This window comes from Thrips palmi, unplaced genomic scaffold (genome assembly GCF_012932325.1).
Source record: "Thrips palmi isolate BJ-2018 unplaced genomic scaffold, TpBJ-2018v1 HiC_scaffold_5, whole genome shotgun sequence".
Lineage (NCBI taxonomy): Eukaryota > Metazoa > Arthropoda > Insecta > Thysanoptera > Thripidae > Thrips > Thrips palmi.
Genome location: NW_023144632.1, coordinates 9,849,042 through 9,876,273, shown reverse-complemented (window position 1 = coordinate 9,876,273; position 27,232 = coordinate 9,849,042). Strand labels below are relative to the sequence as shown.

The 27,232-nt window shown below is 64.0% G+C and overlaps 1 protein-coding gene across 1 annotated transcript in view; it reads right to left on the bottom strand.

Moving 5' to 3' along the window:
• LOC117651161 (collagen alpha chain CG42342-like) overlaps positions 1 to 23,225 on the bottom strand; it is a 107,049-nt gene extending 83,824 nt beyond the window's left edge. Inside the window, exons 1-2 of the mRNA XM_034394966.1 lie at positions 23,220 to 23,225; positions 22,643 to 23,114 (exon numbers count right to left, since the gene is read on the bottom strand). Coding sequence (XP_034250857.1) covers positions 22,643 to 23,114; positions 23,220 to 23,225 — 478 coding nt within the window. The remainder of the gene's footprint in view (positions 1 to 22,642; positions 23,115 to 23,219) is intronic.
• Between the last annotated feature and the right edge of the window lie 4,007 nt (positions 23,226 to 27,232).

The following is a 27,232-nucleotide window of genomic DNA, read 5'->3' as shown; positions in this document are numbered from 1 at the left end:
AAGCAAGTCGGGTGAAGCGTGCTGGTGACTGTGGATTTGGAGCCATGCTGCGCAGGAGTGATTCTTTCTCGGCAGCTCAGCAACAATGGCGGTGCCCAACACACCCCATTCCATTTTGCCATTGCGCCAAAAAAGTCTCCTTCGTTCAAACCTCTGGAGTGTGGCGTTGTAGCCGGGAGTGTACACAGCACAGGGGTGGCGTGTCCTATGCGACGGCAAACCTATTACCAGTGGAGCACCGCATTTCCTCCCTCATCGGCGGAATAGGCAACCCCTCGGCAACCCCTAGGCAACCACTAGGCAACCCCACGCACCGCGCGCTGCGGGCCGAACCACCTCGCCGGGCATATCGAGTGCAGAGCAAACACCTCGGGGGCGTTCTGCCGAGCACCCCCGCCCCCGCCCCCCCGTCCTTCGCCACCCCTAACTCGACGTCGCGGCCGCGACACACCACGGCCCGCCCCCGCCACTCGCACCTGGAGGATCCTCCAGAAGACCGGAAATCTGGCGGAAGCACACAGCACGGCGATACGGGGCAAACCGAACGAGGAAATCAGGAAAATAAAGCATTTTTTTTGTGCCCTGGAAGAATTCTACGATGATGACGGTCTGCTTCGTCGAACGCGCGGTGCATGCCTCATGCTCCTCCTCATTAAGGGCCGATCGCCCCGCCACGCCCCCTCAATACCACGCCGCTCTTTCACAGTGGTGGCTCCAGCGGATTCCATTAAAGGGTAACACAGTTTCGGGGGCAGACCGTGAAAGTTGAGAGCAGGTTTGCATAGTGCGCGCGCGTGGTAACGATCGGCGTTTACGAGATGTAAACACCGAAACTGGCGAAAATGGCGCTGAGTGCCTGCCTCGGTCTGCCTGTTTGGAGCTGGAGGCTCCTCGAGGAGAATCCTCTAGTTGGCGACGCACGCTTAAAACCTTACGAAGTATTTTGAGCATACATAGTACCAACTAATTTACTTTGTTATACGAAGAAAAAGTTCGGAAATTACAAAGTAATCCCTTTCTAAGCATGCTTAAAATACTTTGTTACAACAAGATGCTTTTCTTTGTAAGACCTAAAATAGTTTGTAAGGTTTTCTCAGTGCGCGAGGATAAGGCCAACCCACAACGCTGCGGCGTTTCTAGGTCTTATAGATACGAACCACTACCGCCGCCAATACCACCACGACGGCGACGACCACCACCACGACCAGGTACCCGCCAGTCATACAACAGCCAGCATGTCCGTTGGCAAACGAGCTTGTCTCGGCGGAGCACGTCGCCCGTGTCGCGGCAAGCACACAGACATACAGACAGTTAGTTTATGAAATGACAGACAGACGGCACAGGCAGGCAGACAGACAGGCAGCGCGCTTGCTACGTGCAGTCCGTGCAGTCGGCGGAACGAGGCGCGGCAGAAATCAGAGGTTTGCCCCTCCACTGGTATCCGAGCTCGAGGTGGTCCGGCAGCAGGCGCATCGTCACTCTCTCTCTCTCTCTCTCTCTCTCTCTCTCTCTCTCTCTCTCTCTCTCTCTCTCTCTCTCTCTCTCTCTCTCTCTCTCTCTCTCTCTCTCTCTCTCTCTCTCTCTCTCTCTCTCTCGCACAACTCCGTGACACAGCGAGAGTGCGAGAGAGACGGAGCGACGCCGTTCGGGAGCAGCCCGGCACCAGCACGCAGGCAGCCTAATGAACACGTCCCTGCCTAACTACGCCCGGCTGCGCCAGGCCCGTCGAGTTACAAGGCGGGACGTGCCTTCGATAGGTCGAATCGAAGCAGTCGAGGCATCGAAACGCCGAGGCGGGGAAGCGCCGCGTGAGGATGAGAAATGAGAGGGCTGGTGGTGGCGCAGGGCTAGGGCCGACGATAGGGCCGCCGACGCTGGGCCGACGCTAGGTCCGACGCTAGGGCCGAAGCTAGGGCCGACGCTAGGGCCGACGCTAGGGCCGACGCTAGGGCCGACGCTAGGTCCGACGCTAGGGCCGACGCTAGGTCCGACGCTAGGGCCGAAGCTAGGGCCGACGCTAGGGCCGACGCTAGGGCCGACGCTAGGGCCGACGCTAGGTCCGACGCTAGGGCCGACGCTAGGGCCGACGCTAGGGCCGACGCTGGGCCGACGCTAGGTCCGACGCTAGGGCCGACGCTAGGGCCGACGCTACGGCCGACGCTAGGGCCGAGGGCTGATTGTGACGGATTCCCATGACAGTAGATCTCGTCGGCTGCGGGCTGCTGCGCTCCCTCAGGAAGTGGCCTATCAAGTGCACGAGCTTCCACGCGCTGCGTGGCTCTAGCGGCCCAGCGGCGGAGGCGGAGGCAGTGCCCAGGGGATGCGCGCGAGGGGATGAGGCGAGGCACATCAGCAGCCCGCTGGTTTCCACTGTGGATACACGACTCTGGTGCCACACTACGCAAAGGTGCACTGCGCGCACTCTAGTGCCAAGCAGGAGTACTCGTCAAATCTCACACTATCTACCCGAGGAGCTCGGTGGCAGTTGAGCAAAAAGATTGACTGGAACAAAGAATCCCCACCCCACTCCACGCCGTCACTTCGCGGAAAGGAGTCCAACTGAGAACATCCGCAATCCGCACACAGACACCCCCACACAGAGACACGGCGAACTTGAGCGAGGTCCTGGAACAGCGACAGCAGTTTATCCGACTCCATCCTCCCTCCGAGACGCGACGCAGGGACGGGCCCACTGTTTGGTACTCGCTCATCAACAAGCAAGCCCCGCAAGCACGGCTCGCCCAAGGCTTGCCCGACGTCGTCCAGCCCTCCCGGTCCCAGGGTCCCACTCGGTCCCACTCCCCGCGCCCTGCTTGCTGGATGACCAGGAGCGCGCATCCCGCGGGACCAATAGTGCAGGGGACGTCCGCGTCACACACACACACACCTACTCACCCACGCCCGCACGGCGCGTATGTGTGAGGCGGCCCGAGGGACTTCCCCGGGCCACGTCGCCAGCCCCTCGTCCAGTGTCGCGGGCCTCGCCATCACTCACCTGCAAGACGACAAAAAGACGGGCATGAGTGTAAGTGCAAGCGAGTCGGACAACAACATGAGGGAGCACTGCACGGGCGTCATGAGAGGGACAGAGAGGGGAGCCAGCCCGGCGAGGAATGCACCCAACGCACACACCGGAAGGAGCGGTGAGGAAATGCAGTCCACTCGACACAATGCGCCCAAGCCCACGGCGAAGCGCCCAGAATAGGCCGCCATGCTCGCCGCCGTGTTCGCCGCCGTGTCCCGTCGGGGCCCTCCCGCGGGGCGGGGCGGAAAAAAGCACCTCGCCGTCGACGGCGTTGATCCCTCTCGGCCTTTGAGGGGGATAGCCGAGCGCGAAAGTGAAGTGTCTCAGTGGCGCTTCCGGATCCGCCCGCCATCCGCCTGCCTGCCTGCCTGCCCGGCAACTCATATATTACTTCGTACGCGGTGGCTATATTACCCGTATATTACCATATATTACTTGCATATTACCACAATTTCGCCTCTATAATACCCCTATATTACCTACTTTGTATTACTTTATATTACACATATATTACCTATATTACTGGTAATGTACGTTTACTCCCTCGTACACGGCCAAGGGAAGCTGCCGACCCCTCGCTGCCACCGCTAGGCCCTGCTTCTCCTGCTCCGCGGACCGCCGCCGCGTCGGGAGTCTTCGCGACCGCCAGTGTGCGTGATGGAACGCCAAGCCGTCATTCCTCGCCGGGGATCGTCAACACGCTTTTATCCCGGTAGTATCGGAAGGTGTGTGCGTGCGTGTGTGCGTGTGTGTGTGCGCGCGCGCGTGTGTGTGTGTGTGTGTGTGTGAGCTACAATGTGAGCCGGTGTGTGTGGGAGTGTGTGACAGTGTGAGCTAGTGGTGTGCGTGGGGCTGTCTCTGGCTGGCTCCCATGCGAGGGCGCTTCGCTGAGCTTCGCTGAGCTTCGCTTGGCTTCGCCCAGCCTCCCCGATAGTGCCGCCGAAGCACCTTGTCAACAGGAGACAAACGCGGCCGACTGCCGTACAAGAATAGCGCGCCACTTTCGGCGCGCGCGTCCAATCTGTCAACGCGGCGCGGCAAGGCGCGGCGGAAGGCTGAGGTGGTCGGGCTCCGCAGCTCCACGCGGAAAGGTCCCCGCGCGGGGCGCGGGTTCGACTCCCGGCGCCGGCCGCCGCGTCGCGCCGCGTCGCGTGGCATGACGGCACGCTTTCGGTGACAGATGGACGGCGGCGGCGCGCGCCGCGATGGATCGCTTTCCGGAATCGAATAGACCACGGCGATGACCTTCTGATACTCCTTTCGAGAATATTGCCCTGTCACTGGCAGGGCCAGACAAATGGACCAGCGGGGCGCCCGGCCAGGCAGCCAAGCAGCCAGCCAAGCAGCCAGCCAAGCAGCCAGCTTGCCAGAGAGCCAGGCACGCGCGCCCATCGGCAGGGCAACAACAGGCAACAATGTGCAAAGCTTGGCCGAGCGAGCTGCAGTCACCTGCACGGCGGCGCCACGCTGCGCGCGCGGCGATCGGTACCAAACTAGAGCACGCTGGCATCCTTGGCATTCCAGGAGCCGAGGCGCGCTTTCCATGCCGCTGGAGTTTCCACGCGCCGCGCCGCGGACTCGCCCCGTCTCTCTCGCACCCCTGCGGGACGGCCCGTGAGTGCGAGGGAGACGGGACGGCGCAAAGCACTGTTCGGATTCAGCCTGCCACGCGGGGCCTAATTGCAGGATGGCTGGAGAGACGACGACGCTGCCCGCGGGGCCCGTGCTGCCCCGCCCGCCCCGCCCCGCCCCGCCCCGCCCCGCCCCGCCGGGAATACAAGATCCCCCCGCTCACGAGGACCAGTCTGCCTGGGCGAGCTGGCAGCAACTTCAGAGGCTCCAGCATAGGGAACATTCCCCATGGCCCCAACGCCAGCATCTCTGCAGAAAACGGAACACCGCCTTGCTTCGCCTTCGCTTCACGTGTCGCGCGGTACAGCCGGACGGCAAGGCGCCGCCGCACCGTCACACTCGAAAAGTGATGGCGGTAAGGCACCGCTTATTGCTCCAATTTCCGCCACGCCGCCGAGTCTGCCGAGCCACTGCCGGCGACTGGCTTCATTCCATTTAGACGCTCGGACGGCGAGGGCACGGCGAGGCAGCCCAGCCCGGCGGCGGCACTGGCCGAGGCTTAGAGCGGCCCAGGCCCTGTGCGCCGCTGCAGCTGGTCCGGATTGGTCCGGATGCGCCTCATGGCACGCGTGTCCGTGTGTGTGTGTGCCCCAGACAGTGTGGCACGCAGCCCAGTCCAGCAGGCGACCCCCACACAATGGGGCACCGCGTCGAGGGCCAAGGCTGCGGCCAGCGTCGCGAGGAAACTGGACCAAGCGCTGCCCGCGCCGCGCGTGCGGGGGCGTCAATGTGTGCGAGTGTGTGTGTGTGTGCTGTGTGTGTGTGTGTGTGTGTGTGTGTGTGCTGTGTGTGTGTGTGTGAGGCACAACGAAAAAGAGGCACCGCTGCCCCTTGTGTTAAAGGGTGGCGCGGCGAGGGCGACGAAAGTCGAGACGACGGCGGCCCCGCCGCAAACCCCTTTTCCCCTTTCCCTTCGCTCACATGAATAAGCAAAAGGTGATAATTCGTGCATTTTTGCGGACGATGTATGCAGAAATATTCACGAGGCGTTTGCCGCATAATGCCTCCAGGGTTGCCTCCAGGGTTGCCGCTCAGGGTTCGGCTGCGAGTGTAGGCACCGCGACGACGGCGGCGGGGGCTTCCAGCTCGCTTCCAGTGCAGGCGGCGGCGGCGGCGGTCAGCGCAGCAGCAGCGGCAGCAGGGCGGCGGGGAAGCAGAGGCAGGTCCCAGTGGGCCTGAGGCCTGAGGGCTGGAGGGCCTCAGGGCGGACGAGGGAAGGGCGCCTCCCTGTCCGTCAATCCATACTGCACGGCACGGCACGCCACGGCCCACTCGAATATGAGGAGGAAACTGCAGCCTGCAGCCGGGGGCACATGCCCTGGTTTCGCTAGCAGCGTGCCAGACCGGACGGACGGTGCTTCACACACTCACGAACCATAATTACAGGTGAGTGTGTGTGTATGTGTGTGAGCGCGCGCAGGGGCACAACCACCAGCCCACGCACCAACACACAGACACACGCCATCGCTTCTCGTCGATAGATTTATAGCGCGTCCGTCCGAAATGTCGACCTCAGCTCCCCCGCCCCCTGTGCTGCCGCAGCGGTGCCGCAGCGCGCGCAGCATGTAGGCAGAGATGTAGTTCGGGGCCGCGGCGATGGGCCCGGCGGGACGGCGTCGCGGCCAGCACCGATGAGAGAGTGAGAGAGAGAGTGAGGGAAAGAGGCGTCAGTTTTGCTTTCCTTTCCGCCAGAGCGGAAAAGCGACGCTGCCACCGGCGACCATCAAACTCAGAGTCAGTTTCTTCATTGTATTCGATCGGCCCGCAGGCTTGCCCAGGGCGGCGGCGGCCCTCCGCGACAAACCACTCCGCCGGCCAACGTTGAATGTCAGATCCGGCGCGTTCTAAGTCGAGCAAGAGAGAGGGAGAGGGGGGGGGGGAGGGGAGGTACCCGACGGCCGAGTGAAGCGGGGCGCGGGTCCGCGCGATTCTCGAGCAGACGAGTCGCCCATTGTCCGCCGCGCCGCTCCACCATTTTCATCACGTAGGATGTGGTGGGCGAGCCAGGCGAGCCCTTGCCGATGACAATAACACTTTGGCCGCGACGCTCCGCCCCGCTGTCCGGCACAGTCAAAGGGAGCGAGAGAGAGAGAAAGGGAAAGGGAGAGGGAGAGGGAGAGGAGGCGGGCGGGATCCCGGAAAACGAAGGCAGACCGGCTAATTACAATAATGGAATTTCAGTGACTCGAGCAATTACTAGCAAAGGGGGAATTAGGGGCTTTAGAGGGGAGCAGCAGGCTGCAGCAGGGGACGCGGAGAAGAATCCGGATGAAGGGGTTGGAGGGGAGGGGGGAGGGGGCGGCGCGGCGCGGGGCGCTAATAAGATAGATGAGGTACGGGGCGAAGGACCTCTCCATCTCCGCGGCCCGCGAGGTGCGCGCGGCTACGCCGCCGAGGGCTTCGGGCGGCCGCACCCGCGGAGGGGGCGAGTTGGGCCCGCGTCAAAATCCGGACTCTCTCGAAAATAAACAAGGAGCACACGACGCGTCAAACAGACGAAATGATCAAAGTGCGACGAATTTCACGGATCCAATAGTTAAATTCAGTCGACTGTAAACTAGGTAAGCGTGGGGAGTTGGCGGATTCCGACAGGTTTTTTTTTTTGGGTCCCTGCACTGCCAAATCAATAAGCCCACCACGGGACGGCACTCATGTCCGGCCTTGGCTCAGCCTTTGGCTCAGCCTCCCCGTCTAGCCCTCGTCTCGATATCGGCCTCGCCAATTAAAAGGGGATCCCCGTGCCCCCCCCCTCCCTGGATTCCCAGGCCCCCCGGGCCCCTTCGCTCTCCGCCAGCAAATCAAAGCCCGACTCGGCCGCGGCCTGGCCGGGCCAATTTGCGGGACGTTTGCTGAGCGGCTCCGCGCCGCCAGCACCACCGCGAAGGCCGCGAAGCGCCGTCTCTCTCGCACTCGCTCATTCGGCGCTCGAGAGTGCGAGCGAGACGACACGCGACCAACACTGCGCGGAGGTTCCGCGGGCATCGCAGCGGTGAATCTGCTGCCGCGGCGCGCCCTGGGCGGGCTCGCCGTGCACGGCACTTCTCGCGGCCCGCAGTCATTTGGACCACGCGAAGAAGGGCTAGGCCAAAAGGACAGCAAGACCTAAACCTGCCACATGGAACGGAACGTCCTCACACTCAAAGCGCGAGCCCCAGCCCCGCACGCACGAAAGATTTCGAAGCCCGCTTAGGGTGTCCGAAAAGCGAATGTTTGACCGCACAAGTTTATACTGTCCCCCCCTTTGGATATATTAAACACACACACACGCACGCGGCGCGCCAAGTTTCAAGGACTCGGCCGAGGGGCAGCAGCAGCAGGGCTAGGCTGGCGTGGCGAGGCTGGACGGGGGCAAGCGTCCAAATATCAGTCTCGCCGCTCGGGGACGCGCTTCGCTTGGGGACACACGACGAGCAGGGTTGGTGTGGCTGGTGGCGAGAGGGGGCAAACAAGACCAAGCCGGGTGTACAGTGTACAAGGATTACGAGGCCGCAGGCTTTGCACGCGCGTTACAGGGCGCGCCCCGCCCCGCCCCGCCGCCACGCCACGCCGGAGCGTCCCCAAGCTGTCCCCGTTACCTTTTCCTTACCCGTTTGCTACAAGCACACCGCCTAGTGCGCGCAGACCAGCCGCACCCAGCCCAGGCCCACCGCGCACCAAGGCAGGGCAAATACGTACACACTCACACACACACACACACACACACACACACACACACACACACACACACACACACACTCACTCAAAGAGATGCTGGGGAACAGACAGAGGGCGACAAGTGCGTGCGCTGTGATGAAGTACCAATTTTGCCGAAACTGGCTGAAACTAGCGCGGTTCGCCGAGCCGACAGAGGCGCGTTACGCCGCGGCGTCCCGTCGGCGTCCCGCCAGGCAGCTCAGGACTCCGCGCCGCTCCCTTCCAGGAACACGGGATCAAACAGAGAGGAAACGCGCGGAACACGAATCTGTCCAACGCATCGGTTTCCCGTCCGTTTCGTGGAGCTGCCAGTCCCGCGGCGCGGCGACCACCCGTAGCACCTCGACGACGGCGAGCCTGCCTTCTCTGCCCACGACGTCCACCGCCTCGACGACGTCCACGACGAACCACGGCAGCCACTGCCGTCAGACCCAGGACGGCGTCGACATCCTCATTAGGTCCAGCCAAAGATTCCGGAAAGTCGTTTCTTCGCTCCGTCTGCCTCGCATGCCAACGGGACGCGCCCCGTGAGTGCGACAGAGACGGAGCGACGGAGGACTACCGGCCGCGCTGGCCGCGCTGGCCCACGCGGTGGCGTACCGCCGCTTCATTACCGCTCATTTGGACGTCCGTCCCGAGTAGGCCGTCCGATGTCCAGTGGAGCGCCGCTTTGATGTCACCTGCTGATTGCACGCCGCCCCGCCCCGCCCCGCCCCGCCCCGCCCTGCCGCACTCCGACGCGCGCGCGGGGGGAAATTCCAGAGTCAAGTTTTCCGGCCGCCGCGGCACAACGGAATCCAATCACGGCCGGAGAAAAAAGTCGTGGCCGTCGTCGCCCGTTGGAGGACACTGGCAGGCACTGGAAGGCCGCCGCCGTCGCGCCCGCTGCGCTCCAAAAGAGGCTCGGGCGCCGAATCCGCCAGGTCGGCCGCGCCTTTCATTCATTAGCGGAACTTTCGTTTGAATGGGGCTGCGAATTCGCGGGGCGCGACTCGAATGGAAGTAATTATCAATCACAGCGATGCGCACCGCCTTTCACACATGGCTGCCGACGAAGAGAGGGGCGCCGTGGAAAAGGGCGTGGAGGAAGGAAGGAAGGAAGGAAGGAAGGAAGGAAGGAAGGAAGGAAGGAAGGAAGGAAGGAAAGGGAAAGGGAAAAGAAAGAAAACAAAGAAAGAAACAAAGAAAGAAAGAAAGAAAGAAAGAAAGAAAGAAAGAAAGAAAGAAAGAAAGAAAAAGAAAGAAAGGAAAGAAGGAAGGAAGGAAGGAAGAAAGAAAGAAAGAAAGAAAGAAAGAAAGAAAGAAAGAAAGAAAGAAAGAAAGAAAGAAAGAAAGAAAGAAAGAAAGAAGAATGAATGAATGAATGAATGAATGAATGAATGAATGAATGAATGAATGAATGAATGAATGAATGACGAATCAAGGACAGGTGGGGAAAGACAATGACAACAAGAGCACCGCAGCCTTCCGCTGCCGTGCGCTCCACCCACACCTGTTTACGCCCTTGCTTGCAAGTAGACGCAAGCGGACGCAAGCAGACGACAGATGGGGCGGCTTGGATGACGGGACGGCCTGGCGGCCCCGTCCTGGCGGCCCCGGCGGTCGCGCCGTGTTGCCTTGTTGCCCGTCATTTGTCCGCGTGTTGCTATTTGCTTTGCGTTTTGCCCGGGGCGTCGTCGCCCGGGCCGCCCTGCCCGCCCTGCCCGCCTCGCGTCGCTTTGTCAGCCCCGGGACCACCGGGAAAAGGAGGGGAGGGGAGGGGGAGGGCTCGACGCACCGCGGCGTTGTTTGACCACCACCGGGGTAAATCCTACTGCCTGACGGACTTTGACGCGTCGCGGAGGATGTTGTGTCTGCAGGCCGCAGCGGCGGGGCCGGCCCCTGCCAGTGTCCCTGCAGTCACTAGAGAGAGACAAGGGGAGTGGGAAGGAAGGGGACATTCCGTAGCCGCGTCGTTGGCGTCGTGGCTTCGCGGAGGAGCGGGGTCGGGTCGGGTCCGGCGCAAGCTACACACCGCTAACGACAAGCAGTGCAAGCAGCCACAGTTAGGTCCCCTCTCCGCGGGGGGCACACCGTAAATCGCCTGGGCTGCGCGATGCTGCGCGATGCTGCGCGGCTTAGGCGGCTTAGGCGCCGCCCCTGCAGAGGCCGATCCCGACCAGGATCCCCGATAAAGAAAGAGAAGCCCTGGGAGGCGGTGCGGCCGGGACGGGCCGGGACGGCTGGAGTCTGGATCGGCCGGGGATTAGGGACGCGATGCACTCTGCACTGCACAGAGTGAGTGCCGCTCCACAGTGCCTCGGCCCACCGCGAGCAGCGGGGCTGGCAGCCGGGACAGCGTGCGGGACAGCGTGCAGGACAGCGTGCAGGACAGCGTCCAGGACAGCGTCCAGGACAGCAAGCAGGACATCGTCCACTGCCGGCCGGCCTGCCGCACGCCGCCGCCCGGTCACTGGGGCAGGCTGGCAGAGGTTGGCAGGGGCAAGGGCCGGGCGGGGCAGGGCGGACAAACGGCCGAGTGAAGTGAAGGACTCGCTGCGGGACGGGGCAGGGTGCGCGACGCATAAGAGAGCTGCCCTGCTCTCCCCCCCCCCCTTTTCTCTTTTTCCCTTTCCTCTGCACTGCCATCGCAGAGTGCTCTCCAAACAAAACGCAACACGGCTTTACGTTCACCTGCAACTTGTTTCCAAGCCGTCGTGCGGGGCGAGGCGGGGCGGGGTGGGGCGTGCTTCCGCCGTGGCCCCTGCCTCTCGCTAACAGACTGAATTAAAACCTCCCAGATGAGAGAAAGAGAGAGAGAAAGAGCGAGAGAGGCCACGGTGGCTGCGTGCCAAAGCCCAAGTAGTGCCCCGCCACGCCCCGCCACGCCCCGCCACTGAAGTATGGACATGTTGCAGTGTAGTGCCTTTTGCCTTTCGGATCGCCGGCTGGATAGGCTGGACCTGCACTGCAGCCCGCTAGGCCCGAGTCCAGGGCAGACTCCACTCGGAAAAACAAAGGACCGTCGACATTCCAATTATTTGGGACCGTTCCAGATAACCAACCACATCTCGTGCAGTCGTTGTGTGGCGCAGGATAGATAGAACCAGGTGAACGGGGTCTTTTTCCCAGCACAGTGCACGTAATGACCAAAGCCCTCCTTGAGCCGGGCCGGACATATCAGCTGTACTATGCAGCGAGGTCCCGTGAGCCCGGAGAGCCCGGCCCAGCGGCGCGGTCCAGGCTCCAGGCAGGCTCCAGGCGGGCTCCAGGCAGACTCCAGGCAGAGTCCAGAGAGGCTCATGGTCTTCCTTGATCAGCCCTAATAAGGCTTAGACGAGCAGGTCGAGTGCGTTCTTCGTATTGCAGAGATCGGCCCCTGCCGAGACAGGACACGTCGAACGACAGACAGGACGGAGACGTTTCAGCCCGCGTCAGGGCGCATAACCGAACGAGCCAGTGAGTGTGGAAAGAGTGGGGGGAGGTCTTGCGCCCAGCAGTGCCTGTTTGCGCTCACGTTGATTAAAAGCAAATAAGGCAGTGAAATTGGAGAAACACAATAACATCGTCTTTGGTTGCCGCGCCCCAGCGGTGCAGGCATAGGGTGCGCCCTCTTTCGCGGCGTTCCAGGAACGCCCCAGGAACGCCCCAGGAACGCCCTGGGAACGCCCCTCCCGATGAATAAACACACCGCATGGCACCGCAACCCACCCACCCGCGCGCGCACACAAACACACATCACCCGATCCCCCTAGTTACACATTTGGTCCACAAAAAAAAATGCCGCGGTCGCAGAGACAAAAGAAAAGAAGGGGGAACGGGTGGAACGGGGCAGTAGGGGACCTCAAACTCTCTGGCCACATCGTTAGAACACTGGAACGGGGTATATACCGGTCGCAGAGCGGTCAGGCGACGTGTGCAAAACTCTCTACTACTATGTCTCTGCGCACATTCACGCTCACACAAATACTCACACACAGACTGACCACACACACTCATACAAGCACACGGAAGCGCGCACGCACGCACACACACACACACACGCACGCACACACACACACACACACACACACACACAAACTGCGAAATCCGCGCCGAATTCGCCGCTTTATGGCGGAGTGGCGCAGTGCCGCCGCAGTCACGTGTTCGCGCCATCACCGGAGGAAACTCGTTTGCCACGTCGTGTGTGTGTGTTTGTGTGTGTGTGTATGAGAGAGTGTGAGTGTGAATGTGAGTGTGTGTGTTAGCGTGTGTGTGGGTGCGAGGCTGGACGCCGGGATACGGTCATTGTCACAGGGCATCCGGCAGTCTCATGGGCAGCCTAGCCGCACGCTCCCTCACCCTTCCGAGTCATTTCTCTCCCACTCAAGTCGCCTCCTCTCTCTCCTTCTCTACCCCTCCCTCTGTCCCCCCCCCCTTCTCTCTCTCTCTCTCTCTCTCTCTCTCTCTCTCTCTCTCTCTCTCTCTCTCTCTCTAACTCGCAGCGTGACAAAGGGGCTCGTCGAGGAGTACCCTCTCCCCACCCCCTTCTCCCCACTGGCCACAGACAGGGCTTCGTTTTTTTCCTGTTTCGCGGCGCGGCCACCCCTACGACGAGTGCAGTGCCACCTGCCCCCTCCTCCACCCCCCCCCCCTCCTCTCCGGGGGCGTTACACCGGTGTTGACCTCCCACAAGCTAATGGGCCGGTAATGGATGCACCGCGCACCGAAAGGCTTTAGCCGCGTTGGATGGCGGCATGGCGCTAGGGCACACACACACACAGACGCACCATTCATACCGACACACACGCCACACCTACGACCGGAAAATCGCCCTGCCGTTGTCATCCGGGTCATTATAGCGAGCCGGTGGGACGGAACCAAAGGATTTATCCTCTCTCTCTCTCTCTCTCTCTCTCTCTCTCTCTCTCTCTCTCTCTCTCTCTCTCTCTCTCTCTCTCTCTCTCTCTCTCTCTCTCTCTCCCTCTCCTGCGGGGAGGTGAGGTGGCAACGATGACGACGCCGTGCTCGACTGTTCGGCAAAGCGCCACGCGGTACGACACCATGGCGTCACCGCCACCGCGCGGCGAGGGGAGCGGTGGCGGTCGCCTGCGTCGCCAGTCGCGGAGGGCCCCCAGACAGTCCCTTGACACGCAACGGACGCCTGCTCTTTCGCGCGGATTGCACCCCGCCCTGACCTATCCGAGCGTGCGGCGACACTGGTGCCCTTTTCTACTTGATTGGCCCCACCTGGCCGAGGGGCCCGGGCGGGGAGGGGGTCCATAACGCGCGGGTAATCCGCCAGAAATCCAACACCGGGCCGCTAGGCCTGACGCAGCCGAGCCTCACGCATCCCGGCCTCACGCATCCCGGCCTCACGCATCTCAGGCCAGGCTCATGAGGAGGCATGCACGCAGCCTCGTGGAGGCCAAGTCCTGTTTTCCACTGCAGCAGCGCTGTGACACCGCGCACACGTACCAAAACAGAACCATTGGCTAGGCCTACTGCTCACTGAAGAAAATCAACTGTCACGTTCAGTCGATTTTGCGGCAGAAAAGCGACAGCGTTTTCTGACTGGACTGCTGCTGTTTGCAGTCGCCCGGCAGGCCATGAAGAGTCTCTCTAAAAACGGACAGTTAATTTTCCCCGGGGACTTATGGGGTCCAATAATGTATAAGCCTCGTGGAGGTGTTTGAGTTCACGCCCCTCCCCGGGCCCTAACGGGCCCACGGGCCGCCCCTCCCCATTTACTAATCCCCTCCGCCCCGCCCCGCCCCGCCCCGCCACGCCCGATAGAGCCGGCGGCCCTTTTGAAGGCCTCCAGGTGATCTCGGTAGCGGGGCCCTCTCTCAGCCGAGGCGTGTGTACAGTGTGGACGCAGCATCAGTGCTGCCACCAGTAAATCACTGCGGGCCACGCACTGTTGCCAACACGGCCAACACAAGGAGCGTACTTCGGCGCCTAGGTGCCCAACCAAACCGAGAGTGAGTTGCTTGGGGTAGATCATCAGCAACTCGGTACAGTGCCACTTCGGCGTGAGAGATTATCCTCCAGTGTGTTGTCTGTTTCCTTTTCGAGTTACAGCACCCCATTTCCACCGATTCCGGAAGTTGCTGCTGATTGCCGATGCGTAGGGGCCCGCCCCAAGTAGGTCACGCTGCACGGGGCGGATGGTTCCACGGCCGCCCTCCTCCACGAGAAAGAGGCCCATCTGGAGGATGCTGCGGAGGATTCCCCGGAGGCCCCACAGACACTAATGGCTTCGGCGGCCACGCGACGCAGCGCGCAGCGCTCCCGTCTTTCTTTTCGCGGCGGAACACAGCGGCGTCCTGGAGAGGGGCGGTAAGGCGTATACTGCGTAGTACTGCGCACGCACCCCAGCTCGAGGCATACCGCCACCGCCGGAGCCCGCGTGGAGATCGAGAAGCACCGTGGTGCTGCCATTGCGCCAACTCGGCGCCTCTACGACGGTGACCCTGCGGCGGTGACCCTACGACGGTGGCCCTACGACGGCGACCCCGCGACGGCGACCCCGCGAACCTACGACGGCGACGACCCTTCGACGACGGTGACCCTTCGACGACGGCGACCGGAGCCCAAATCGGCCATGCGAGAGGAGGCCGCGTCGAGTCATCTCGGCGGCAGTGTGGCTGCAGCGGGGCCGCGGCGCCGTGGCGGGGAAAGCGCCACGCAGCGCGCAGCACGGCGCAGCACCCCTAGGGGCAATTAATGCGATCCCCGCGGACCAATTTACACGTGGTTAGCATGCATGGTGCGCGCGGCGGGGCGGCGCCGCGACCGAGGGCCGAGGGCGGCCCGCGCTGCAAGGCGAGATGGCTGCGGGGGGCGCGGCGTGGCACGGCACGGCGGCGCGGTGGCCAATCAGCACGCGCTAAACGCGCACGCACGCCGCGCACGCCCCGACGCTAATGGAGCAGCAGTGCGAGGGCGCCAAGGCTGGCCAAGGCTGGCCAAGGCCTGCCGCTTGTATGGACGGCACGGCGCAGCCGCAGCATCATGCTGACCGCGTGCGGCGAAGCGACTACAACAGCACCGCGGCCAAAGAAGGGGCCAAGCGGAAGGGCCAAGCGGAAGGGACAAGCGAGGGGGTCAAAGCGCAACAACTTTGATTCCAAGTCGAAACTCGGCAACGCGCCGCAGAGCACCCTGATTGCCGTCCGTGCTTGGTCTTCATCAAAGGCAACCGAAACGAACCCGAGCCGAACTCCCCTGAGCTGACGCACCGTACGGCACCGCCGGGACGGGGTGCGCAGCAGCGCCGCAGCGCCCCTCCGGGGAGGTCTTCCTGGAGCTCGGCCTCGACGCCGCCAGCACCACCAACACCACGTGCCAGGCCGACCAGGGCGACGAGCTGTTTGCCAACAGATTACAACGCCTCGCTGCAAATCGCGCATCGCGCGCTGCATCGGCATAAAAGAGCAGAATGGAGGAACCACCCCCGCCGTGCACTGCGGCTTCCCGCCTTCCCACACGCCGGCCGGCAGGCCGACAGGCCGGCAGACCACCGCTAAGCCGATTCCACCACGCAACACCGACCCCGCGCTCCACTGCAAACAATTGCAACCGTCCATTGGTCCATTGGTAGCGTAGCAGGAAGGAGCACGGCGCTCGGGATCGAACCCCAGACCCGAGCCGCATTCTGGGAAGAGAAGCAGCGCGGTGCTCGCTGAGCTAGGGCCAGCTGTTCCTGGAACCAGGCGCACCCTCCCCAGCAGGGTCTTGCTTTGCTTGGCCTCCCCTGGCCCGTGCCCGTGCCGGCCTGCCACGCCACGCCAGGCCGCTGGCCGAGCGGGTGGTCATCCTCCCCATTCAGTGCTGAAGCTGAAGCGGGCTGAAGCTCCTCCCAGTGTTGTGACAGCTCGGCGGGGGCGAGGGCCGGCGAGGTCCACGCGGACTGCGCGACGCGGACCGACATCGCCACAATACGCGACCCGTCAGCCCCGGCAGCCCGCAGCCTCGCCGGCAGGTACGTAACCCGGCCAATCGGACTGCCCATCGCGCGGCCCCCTACACCACAAAAAATGGGAGGAAAAATGGATCGAAAACGGCGCTTCCAAACGTGGATTCGTGCCCTGCGCGGTGCGCGCCGCCACCTGCGGACTGCGCGCGACACTCCATCACGAGCAGCCCTCGCTAGCCTCGCTCAGGGGACCGTCTTGTCCGGTCCTGTCCGACAGCGGTGACAGCGGCCCCGCCAATGTTTGCCGACGCGCACATCCAGAAACGTTGTCGCGGAGTGTGTCCTCACTCGCAAACGCGCACACACACACACGCACGCACTCGGCACACAAGCGCACACACGAGGCTCCGACACACTCGCTCGCTGTCTCGTGGGGCGCGGCCGTGCGCGGCAGTAGTGGAGAGCAGGAGGAGAGAGAGAGAGACGCACACAAACGCACACTGGCACTTTCAAACTCTTTTCGTTGCGAGGACGGTGAGCGATTCCACTACACCCGAGAGGGTCCTTGAAACGACACACTTCGCACCGTCCAGCCAGGCGGGGCAGGCAGGCCAGGTCCAGTCCGTCCAAGTCTTCCCGCGGGGCACACGACGAAGACCGCACCTCCCCGACAAATCCCGGCCCCACAATGAATGTGTGTGTGTGAGAGAGAGAGAGCCACAATTCAATGCCATTCAGCCAAAAGGACACAATGGAAGGGCGGCGCCGGGCAGCGGACACCGCGGCGTGAGGTGCGCCAGAGTCGCGGGCTTGCTCTGCTCGGTGCTCCTCTGCCGCTCCACGCCGTCTCGCTCCCACTCACGGGCCGTCCAGTTGGAGCGCGAGAGAGACAGCGAGGAAGCACTGTTGCTTGGTGCGTATCACTCTGCAGGTGGCCAAAACAGACCCGCCCGGTCTCGGAGTCAATGCAGCCCGCCGCACGCCGGCAACAGTGACACTCACAGCTCACACTCACGGGGGACATGGGCTGGCCGGGCCCTCGGCCGGGCCGGACCGCCGCGACGACTACCGGGATGTACTACGTTATGTATCCACTGCGTCCTCGCCGAGTCCCCGCGTCCCCGTCGGCGGGTTCGGCGGGGGGGACGGGACAGGCGGGCAAGACTGCATGTCCGCTGGAATAACCACCAAACTTGTTGATTAACGGTCCATAAACCGAGACAAGGACAAGCAAGCCGTGCAGCTGAGCCACCATCACGCAGCGACGCGCCGCGGAGTGAGAGAGCGAGAGAGAGTGAGAGAGTGAGAGAGCGAGAGAGAGAGAGAGAGAGAGAGAGAGACATAGAGAGAGAGACAGAGAGACAGAGAGACTGTAATGGCTTCGGACCATCATTCCCCGGTTAGACAGTCCGTGTCACCACCCGCGCGCCCCGCCCGCTTGTCCTCCGTGATGGACTCATGACGGCCGACACGCAGAATTAGCACGCCGCGAACATTGGCGCGCTGTCTCTCTCGCACCCCCGCGTCGGCCCCGCGCCCCGCGAGTGCGGCATGGGTTCGGAATCGGCACTCGGGGCTCCGGAGCACTCTCGGAAACGGGAAATGAGGCTGCCGTCGCCCTTCGTCGGCCGGGCTGGCGGGGCTGGCGGGGCTGGCGGGGCTGGCGGGGCTGGCGGGGCCCGTTGGGCGCGAGGCAGGGCGTCGATAGGCCGCCGCTTATTTCTTCCTGAATCGTCCCTGAATCGAGAGGCGGAGAGAGAAAGGGGAAGGGGGAAGGGAGGGTGGCACATTCCGGGCAACGCTCTCGCCGTGCTGGACGCTTGCCACTGCAGAACGATTCCGAGAGTCGTTTTCGTCGCTGTCTCTCTCGCACCTGTGGGGGGACGCCCCCATGAGTGCGAGAGAGACAGAGCGACGAAAACGACTCTCGGAATCAGTCCGCTGCCGAAGATGCGCGCACCGCGCGCGCACTGCTGCTGCTGCGCGATGAGATGCACACTGCAGCAAAGCGAGCGGAGAGAGGCCCCCGTCTCTAGGCTTTGCCAGCCGCGGTGCGCCGCGGCGCGCCCCGCCACACCCCGCCACGCCCCGCCGAGCCAGCCCGCATCGTCGGGACACCCAGCGAGCGCGTCACCGTCGTCGCGGAAAAGATTTCTCATTCCCCTTTGCTGCTGCCTCCCGAAGTAGTGGTGACATGTGAGTGATAGCGTCATGATAAGCGACCATCCCCGCCACCCGTACGAGCACTCACACACAGAAGAACACAGACACACACACACACACACTGACAACTGAGAACTCAGACCGGCCACAACACGCACACATACGGGCGATCATGATGAGCGCTGCATCGGCCCAGCCCCCCAAACCCATTAGCGGCGGGGCGGCCTTCCCGCAGCACTGCGCCGCGCTGCTGTGAAAAGTCAAAAAGTGTCCGAGCGGGCTGCAGGGGGAGCGAGGAGGAGACCGGTGAGGACGGGACGGAAAGGGGAGGGGACGAGCAGGCGTAATCAATTTTTTACCGGCTGGAATCAAAGCAACACGACGACGCGCCAATCCTCGTCCTGCAAAACGAGCTCATTGCGATTAATCAACAAATTATGGGGTCGCCGCCGTGGGGCCGTGCCAAGAGATGGCGGCGGCGGTGGTGATGGTGGTGATGGTGGTGGTGCTGGTGGTGGTGGTCGTGGTAGTGACGGTGTTTCCCCTGCCCTTTTGCAAGTCAGCGCGGCCCGCGGCCGGAACGGCCTGCACTGCACGCACAGGACGCGGCCGCGGCCAGCGCTGTTTGGATTGATAACAACGCACTCGAAAATCGGAAGTCGTCACTCCGGCGGATACGCCGCAGCGCCGCTAGCGGGTGTGAGGGAGCGGACAGCGGACGACTAAAAGAGAAAAGAAAGACGATTTTTGTCGAACAAGAGGTGAGAATTTGTGCGACGTCCGAGGAGAGCAAGTCGGTGCCGCTCACTTGGCCCTTCGGGTTGCATTACGGCCAAACTGCCGTCGTCGCTGCGCAAGTGCTGCGCGCTGCGCATGTCGGTGGAGCACTGCTTGAGCGCATACGTGATGTGGCACGCGGCGCAGGGGCCACAGAGACGACGCAGACGCACAGTGACGTCGCCAAACTTGGCGGAAACTTGCGATGCACCGCCAGCGGCCGCCCGCAGAACAACACTCCACAGTGGGCCAGAACCGGTGGAGGCGGCCAAAACTCTAGGCGCGTTGACGCGTTTTGAGCTCCAGAGTCGCTAAACAGGACTCAAACCGAGCGTGTGACCCCACCAATGGATTCCCCGTTCGGAGAGCAATCCATTGATGGGGTCACACGTTCGGTTCGAGTCCCATTTGGCGACTCTGGAGCTCAAAACGCGTCCGGAATTTTGGCCAGGTCCACCGGCCTTCCCGTGCACTCGCATCCACGCCGACGGGGCGCCGAAAGAAGGCCGACGGAAGTGCGGAAGCGGGGAGGCGAGGCGCGTGGCGGCGGATTCGGCGCAAATTAAGGCGAAGAGCATGCGAGATGCGAGGGCCCCCCGCGGAGGCGCGGAGCATAGGAGCAGGGCCACCTCCCCGCCAGCGCCGCCAGCGCCGCCCTCGGAGCCATCGTCTGGCCTTTTCCTGCAGGAGCTCAGCGCGGCTGCTGGAGGCAACGGCGCGACGCTAGAACTGAGAGAACTCGCTTGGAGATTATCTCTCCTGGGGTGCCGTGCCGCGCCGCCGCGCCGTGTACAGTGCCGAAGGAGCTCTCTCGCCAGTCGCCGCTACAGCTATACGACGACCCCCTGGCAACAACAACGACAAAGTACGTGGCGTGCGTGTGTGAGTGAGCGAGCGCGTGCGTGTGTGTGCTGGGACGGTGTCCTGGCTCATCCTCGCCAAGGCGCGCCAAGGCGGCGTGGCGCGCCAGTCGTCGCCAACCCTCCTCGACGACGACGCGGGGACTCGCTCGACGACGGGGAGGGTCACAAAGCGTTCCGCGCGGCACGGCGTCGACGCGACCCCCGGCCGACCCAATTGCACTGGTCGTCTCTCTGTCTCTCTCCTCGGCCGGCCATCGTCTTGGCTGTCTTGACGGTCTTGACCCCCCGCGGAGACACCACGACGACGAGTAAACGAAGCTGCCCCGCGCCGCCCCCGCAGTCTCATCAAGGCCCCTCGTGTCCTAGAGTCCTCCCTCGCCAAGCCTCGCCCGGTGGCGCCTGTGGCCGACGAGCCTGACAGCGCCATCTACCTACCTAGACAGTCCTTGACAGTCCCTGACAGGCATTGTCTCGGCTCCGCCCCACCGGCGCTACTGCCTGCTCTGCCCCTCGGCAGGTTGGCCAGCGAAAAGGCACAGTCGGTTTGACTGGTGATGGTGACACCACCGCAGCTGCAACGGCACGCCCCCGCCCGCATCCTGATGGCCAGGCAGGTCGAGGAGCGCGTCCGCGTCAGCCCCGCCAACTCCCTGGCGATCCGGTGACACTTCCCCCACCGCTTCCCTTTTTTTTTCCCGCCCCGCGGGTCCACGCCGGTCGGCCGGTCGGGCTGGTCCCGCCGTCCCGGTCCCGCCGTCCCGGTCCCGCGGCCGAATCGCGGGGACAAAAACTGGCGGGCCTGGGAGGGCTGCCAAACCAGAAGGGGTTCAAGTTGATTGCCTGAGAGCAGCAGAAAGCGGAGAGGCGCGAGAGGCCCGGAGGGTCGGTCTGTCTGCCTGTTTGTCCGTTCGTCCGCTCGTGCGCTCGTGCGCACTCGCAGGTGAGGGAAGCTCCGCACAAAGTTCTTTCAAAACGTGTCGAACCCAGCGAGGTCTTTAGTCCTTTCGGAGAGGTCCTTTCGGAGAGGTCCTTTCGGCAAGGTCCTTTCGGCAAGGTCCTTCCGCAAGGTCCTTTCGCGAGGTCCTTTCGGGAGGTCCTTTCGCGAGGTCCTTTCCCGAGGTCCGCGAGTCCCTCCCTCCCCGGCCGGGCATGACGGACGCAGGGCGGAACGGCAAATAGAATAACCCGCCGGCGCCCCTTCCTCAATAAAACGTGTCACAAACCGCCAATAATCGTCGTCAATTTATCTGTCAGCCTCGATAAAAACGCCGCTGCGGGGGACGCGGTACCGCGGTGCGCGCCGCCCACCAGTACACACCGGGTACAGAGACGAGCGGAGCCGCGGCGAGGGCGGTGCCGAGGCCCAGCCGGGCCAGCGGGAGCCGAGCCGGGCCGAGCGGCATCGCGATCGTTAGGCTCATTTAGCAACGCGCAATTTCCGGATTACAAGTGAAGCAGGCGAAGCGGGGCGGCAGAGCGTGCGGCGCGCTATCTGGAGCGGCGGGAGGACGACGCCACGCGGACGCCACGCGCTGCAAATGTCTCTGTCTCTGTCGCACTCATGGGCCGCGCCGTGGGGGTGCGAGAGAGACAGGGTGAAGAGTCAGGCCGGGGGCGCCTGGCCTGCCTCCACTCCGTTTAGAGTACTGTATCGATTCGTCACGCATTTTACAACGACGGGGACGTGCCCCGCGGCTCCTCTTGTTTTGACAGGACAACGCACGGCGCTGCAGCGCGCCGCGGCGGAGGGAAACATTCCTGAAGTCAGCCGACACGGCACAGGTAGGCGTGGAGAATCGCAGCGCCGTGGCCAGGTGAGGGAAAAAGACAGGAACGCAGACACCTTCCAAGCCACGTCTGTCTCTCTCAAGCCGATACGGCAGGAGTGCCGTGAGTGCGACAGAGACAAGAGCCTGTGGGGTTGGTCGCGCGAGCGCCGATCTGCACTGAGGCCGCCCCGGGCCGCCCTAACGACTCCGTGGAGGCAGCGGTAATGAAGATGGCAGGCAGCGTTTGGGCGGCACTGCCCTGCCACGCTCTGCCCTGGCGAAGGCTGAGTAGAGCGTGTTCAACAGCCCGGCCACCCCGCCCCATCGGGAAGGATGCACCCCGCCGCGGGCCCCGACGGCTGGGGCGGGGCGGGGCGGGGCGGGGCGGGGGCGGGGCGGGCGGGGCGGGGCGGGCGGGCGGGCGGATGGCGGCGGGGGAGGGAATCGCCTCGGCTCATTGCAAGCTTGCCGACGGCCACGCCGACGGCGCCTGCAAGTTGAGAGAGCGACGGCCTTGCCGCCGTGCCTTGCCGCCGCGCCGCCCCACCCCCGCCAAAACAGCTGAATGCAAAGGCGTACGAGACGCTGGTGGAAAAGGGACACAAAAGTACCGTTGGCTGTCAGTCACTGTGGTTGTCGCAATACACCCCGACCCGGGCCCCGCCCCGACTAAGGCCCCGGCGTCGCCAACTTGCGCGCGAGTTCTGGCATGGCTGTAGCCTCGAAGCGGAATGGAAATGCGGATATCCACTCCACTCGGCGTCGCTCTCGGCCAACAAGGCAGCTACTTTGTCGAGAACCCAGTGACATGGCCGCGACGCGGCGTCACTCCGTCACTCACCTGGCGGACACGTGCAGTCGGCCGCGCTGCGAGTGTAGATCCTGTCGCGGCCGTGTCCGTCGCGGCCGAGGCCCTCGCGGCCCTCGCGCGGCGGCGCGGCCCTGGGCAGCCTCCTGGCGATGCGCTGCTCCACGTCGCGACGCAGGCGCTCCACGATGACGCCGGGGTACTGGTCGGCGCGGTACAGCGCCTGCAGGCTCTGCTCCTCCAGGCGGCGCTCCAGCTCGCCGAGCCGCGCCTCCAGGACCGTGTCCCGGTAGCCGAGGTAGCCGCTGGCGGCCAGCGACACCAGGCACAGCGCGGCCAGCAGCCAGGACGCGCCGCCGTGCGACGCGAGGGGCGCGCCGCCGGCCCCGCACGACGAGGACGACGATGACGATCCGCGCCGCTTCTTCTTGAGTCCGCCGGCCCAGCAGCGGCCTGCCTCGTCCACGTGCACCGCCCCCTTGGCGCCCTGGGGGCCCTGGGTGCCCTGGGGGGCAGGCCGGGCCGAGGGGGCCCCCTGTGGGGCGCCGCCACCGGCCACGCTCTCAGAGTCCAACATGACGGCCTAGAGCGCCACCAGCCGCACGCTCACTGTCATGACACTGTCACCACTGCCGCGGCCACAAAGCCAACCACTGCACTGTATCCTCACTTCACCTCATAGCACTACACGACACAGACGCGAATACACGGACGCACTCACAGACAGACAGACAGACAGAGAAAGAGACACACACGGGCCGCGTGGCCGGAGGGTTGCTGGGGCTTCTCGGCGTTTACGTAAAGACGAGCGGAGCGGTGCAGCGGGCGGAGCGCGGAGCGGCGCGGACGAACAACCTCACTGCTCGCACGCCAGAACGCGACTGAATCGCCCGCCCCGCCCCGCCCCCGCCCCGCCCCGCCCCCCCCCGCTCGCCCCGCAGGCCCGCGCAGCCAGCGCGCTCTGGCGGCCGCGCCCGGCACCTCCCTGCCGCCGGCTCCTCTCTGTCTCCGTCTGCCTCATTGTCGCCCGCCTCGCCCCGTCCCCCTCGCTGCGTCTCACACGCACGCACAGGCTGCTGCTGCTGGAGACATGTGACGGTGGGTCCCCCTGCGCGCTTGATGGATGGAGACATAAGTCTCGAGGCGAAAGAGTGAGGGGTGAAAGGAATTTCGGGTGTCTTAAACGTTGTGTGAAATACAAATCTCGAGTCGGGCAGCCGCAGGCAGCCGGGCCGGGATGGTGATGGTGTGTGATTAGAGGCGGGAGTCTGTCGGCTCGCCTCGGCCGCGGGGGTTGGGGGTGGGGGAGGAGGAGGGGGCTCGTGTTTAGCTCGTGTGGGGAGAGCCGCGCGGGAAGAGTGTGGCGTGTGGAGCCGGGGCTGCCAGGGCCACTAATGAAAACGAATCGAACGCTGTACATCGTGGCTCGGATCGGATTCGCGGTCCTTGACAAGCCATTGACACGTGCAGGCGTGGCAGGCGGCAGGCGGTCCATCACAACGCGATGTGAGAGGCCGGCCACCACACCACTCCGCCACCGCCGGCGCACTGCCACTGAGACACGCAGTGCTGCGCGTGCTGCGCTGTGCCGCGGGCCTCAAAGTGCCTCAACTCAAAGGCACCGGGCTCTGGCTTCCTCGCCATCCCGACCTGGGTCAACAATGAGCTGGCGTGGCCGCCGTGTGCCGCCGCAAATAGGACTCGGTGGCGCCCCGCCCCGCCCCGCCCCGCCCCGCCAGGGTCAACGGAACGCCCCGCATCGCCCTGCACACACGGCAAGTGGGTCGGACTTGGCGCGCCGCCCCGTTCAATAAGGCCATAAATCCGGTCCCTTTGTTCGTCGAATTTCGACTAATTGACGTGTGAGTCGCGCGCGCGCTAATTCCGCGCCATCCACGCCCATGTCGTCGTCGCTTTCTCTCTCGCACTCGCGGGGCAGACCCGGGTAGCGACGAAGCGCTGCGCGGGATGAGCCTGCTGCCGGAAGCGGGTGTTGTGGCAGTGTAGCAGCATCCCTGCGCGCAGCGATGCGACCCGCCCGCCGGAGGCGCACGATGGGTTGCCTACCCGCCCGGCGCCCCAGCACCCTTCAGCCTTCGGCGGGCAACCCGCGACTCCCTCCGGCCTCCGGGTTACTCATCCAGCTGCCAGCCAAACTAATGCCACTATCGTTTTGCATCATTTATGCAGGCCGCGGGCCGCGGGCCGCGCTGCCAGGCCGTGTCTCTCTTGCACTTGGCGGGGCGGGCGGGGCGCGCTCGCAGAGTTCGCTCCAATAAATATTCATCGCTGTCTTTGTCAACACAATGACCCATTGGAGCGCGGCGGCCGCGCGGGCGCGGTGCGGCGCCGTAACTGTCCGAGTGAGTGTCCGCGGTTGCGGGGCTCTGGCCGGCGGACGACGCCGAGGTGCACAAGAGGGCCGAGGTGTCGGCCGCCGCGCTGCTTCGCGCCGCCGGATGCGGAAGGGGAGGACAATAACCGGCATAAAACGCCGAGTCGAGCCGGCGTGGGACGCGCGAAACGGCGCCAAATAACACCGGAGAGGCTCAAGTAAGTGCGCGGCAGGCTGGCTCGGAGAGAGAGAGAGAGAGAGAGAGAGAGAGAGAGAGAGAGAGAGAGAGAGAGAGAGAGAGAGAGAGAGAGAGAGAGAGGTAGACGACTTAGCACTGCTCAAAATGAGCTGGTCACAGGCGTGTAGCCCGGGAGGAAGCCCGTAGCCCAATAGAATTTCTGGCCAAGAGCAGGAAATGGTTGAGCGAACCACACCGGAACCATTTCGTCTCGCTCCGGGCCATCGGAGTTGCCCTTTTCGGAGGTTGTTTCCTTTGCAAAAACCAGCAATCCCCTCTTCTCTCCGCGGTGCTGCCTGCAGCTACCCTCCACGCCATGGGGCTGAGAGTGGGGCGCGGCGGCAGCTGGCGCCGGCAGCATGGCCCCTGCACTACAAGCCGGTCCGCAATACATACAGAGCAAACAAGCGCGGTGCATGCTGGGACCCATGCCGGGACGCGGCACGGCGGCGCATGCATCACAGTCCATGGTTTGTGCATGGGGCGGGGCCGGCGGGGCCGGCTGGGCCAATTTCGATCACGCCATCAGCAGACCGCAGCCCTCTAGCACGGTCAAAAAAGGGCCCCCGTCCGCCGGCCTCAGCCCCCTCGCCGTGGGCCTCGCCGTCGTGGACCTCACCGCAGGACTCACCGTCGTGGACCTCACCGTGCGCCTTGCCGTCGTGGGCCTCACCATGTGCCTCGCCGTCGTGGACCTCGCCGTCGACCAGCGGCCAACCCCCCGCGGATCCGTCGTAACCTGCGCCGGCGACAACGCGGGCGTTGACTCCGTCCACCGGGTGGCGCCCCGGCGGCCCCTCTCACCCGTGGCCGTTTTCATCTCCTAGATGACCGCCATCACGTGTCAAAGCCGCCCCCTCCGCCGAACGATAAAAGATGCCCCCGAGTCGTCGCTGGGGGTGGGGGCAGGACGGGGCAGGACGGGGCCGAGGCCCTGGGGTTGGCACTGTCCGTCCTCCGGGGTGAGAGCCATGAGTGGCTCACATGTGTTTCCGCAGCCGGGCCGGCTATGCCTCGGTCCATGCCGAGCACGTATTAGGAGTGGAGGCTCTTTCGTGCCAATATCGCCTGATACGGGCTGCAACATGTGTGCGATCCAGCAGCAGCGGCAGCAGCAGCCCTCGAAGCCACCCCCGCAGCACCACGCGTTAGGGGTTAGGGGCGCTTGCGAGGCGTTGCGAGGCCAGCCGTGGCCGCAGGGGGCGCGGGGGCCGCGAGGGGCAGTCTAGTCGGGGCAGTCCGCAGCTGGGCGGGGAGCGCCGCAAAGTTTGTGCGGCGAAAAACTGTTGGAGCGACGCGCGGGGCGGAGCGGGCCGAGGAGGCTGGCACGCTGGCGCACGTCAAGCTGTGGCGTGGCAATAAGCGAGGGCTTGCGTCGCCCGGCGCCCTTAGATAGCGCGCGCACACACACACACTCACACACTCAAACACACACAGAGGAGCGCACGCAACCTTACATCCCTCCGTCACACACACACACACACACACACACACACACACACACACACACACTCATCGCCCCGGGCCACGATCCGCCGCACACATACTCTTCCGCCTTGTTACTCCTCGTAAGGCTTGAGCCCCGCTGGCCGTGCTTGGCCATGGCCGGCACGGTCCTGCTGGCCGTGCTGCCGTGCTGGCCGTGCTGGCCGTGCTGGCCCCGCTCCGGACAGCACCGTCCAGCCGCTTCGCCGCTTCCTCCGCGCTCTATCAGCTTTTATTACATGATCGAAAAAGCCGTCACCATAATACTATACGAGTGCGGCCCGTCGCTCTTCATCGCCTCGGCATCCCCTCCCTCCCTCTGTCTCTCTCTCTCTCTCTCCCCCTGCGAGACGGCCCTGAGGCACATAGCACAGCGGTCGTCGCTCTGTCCCTCTCGCACTCGTGGAGCGTCGCGCGGGGGTGCGAGAGAGAGGGAGTGGTGAGGGCCGTGTTCGGAATGGAGCTGCAGGCTCGGACACTTGCCCCTTGAAACGCCTTGAGCGCAGTGAGCCGTGGCCCCAGCCGTGGCCCCAGCCTCCGGGCCGGCCGCCCTCGAACAAATAAG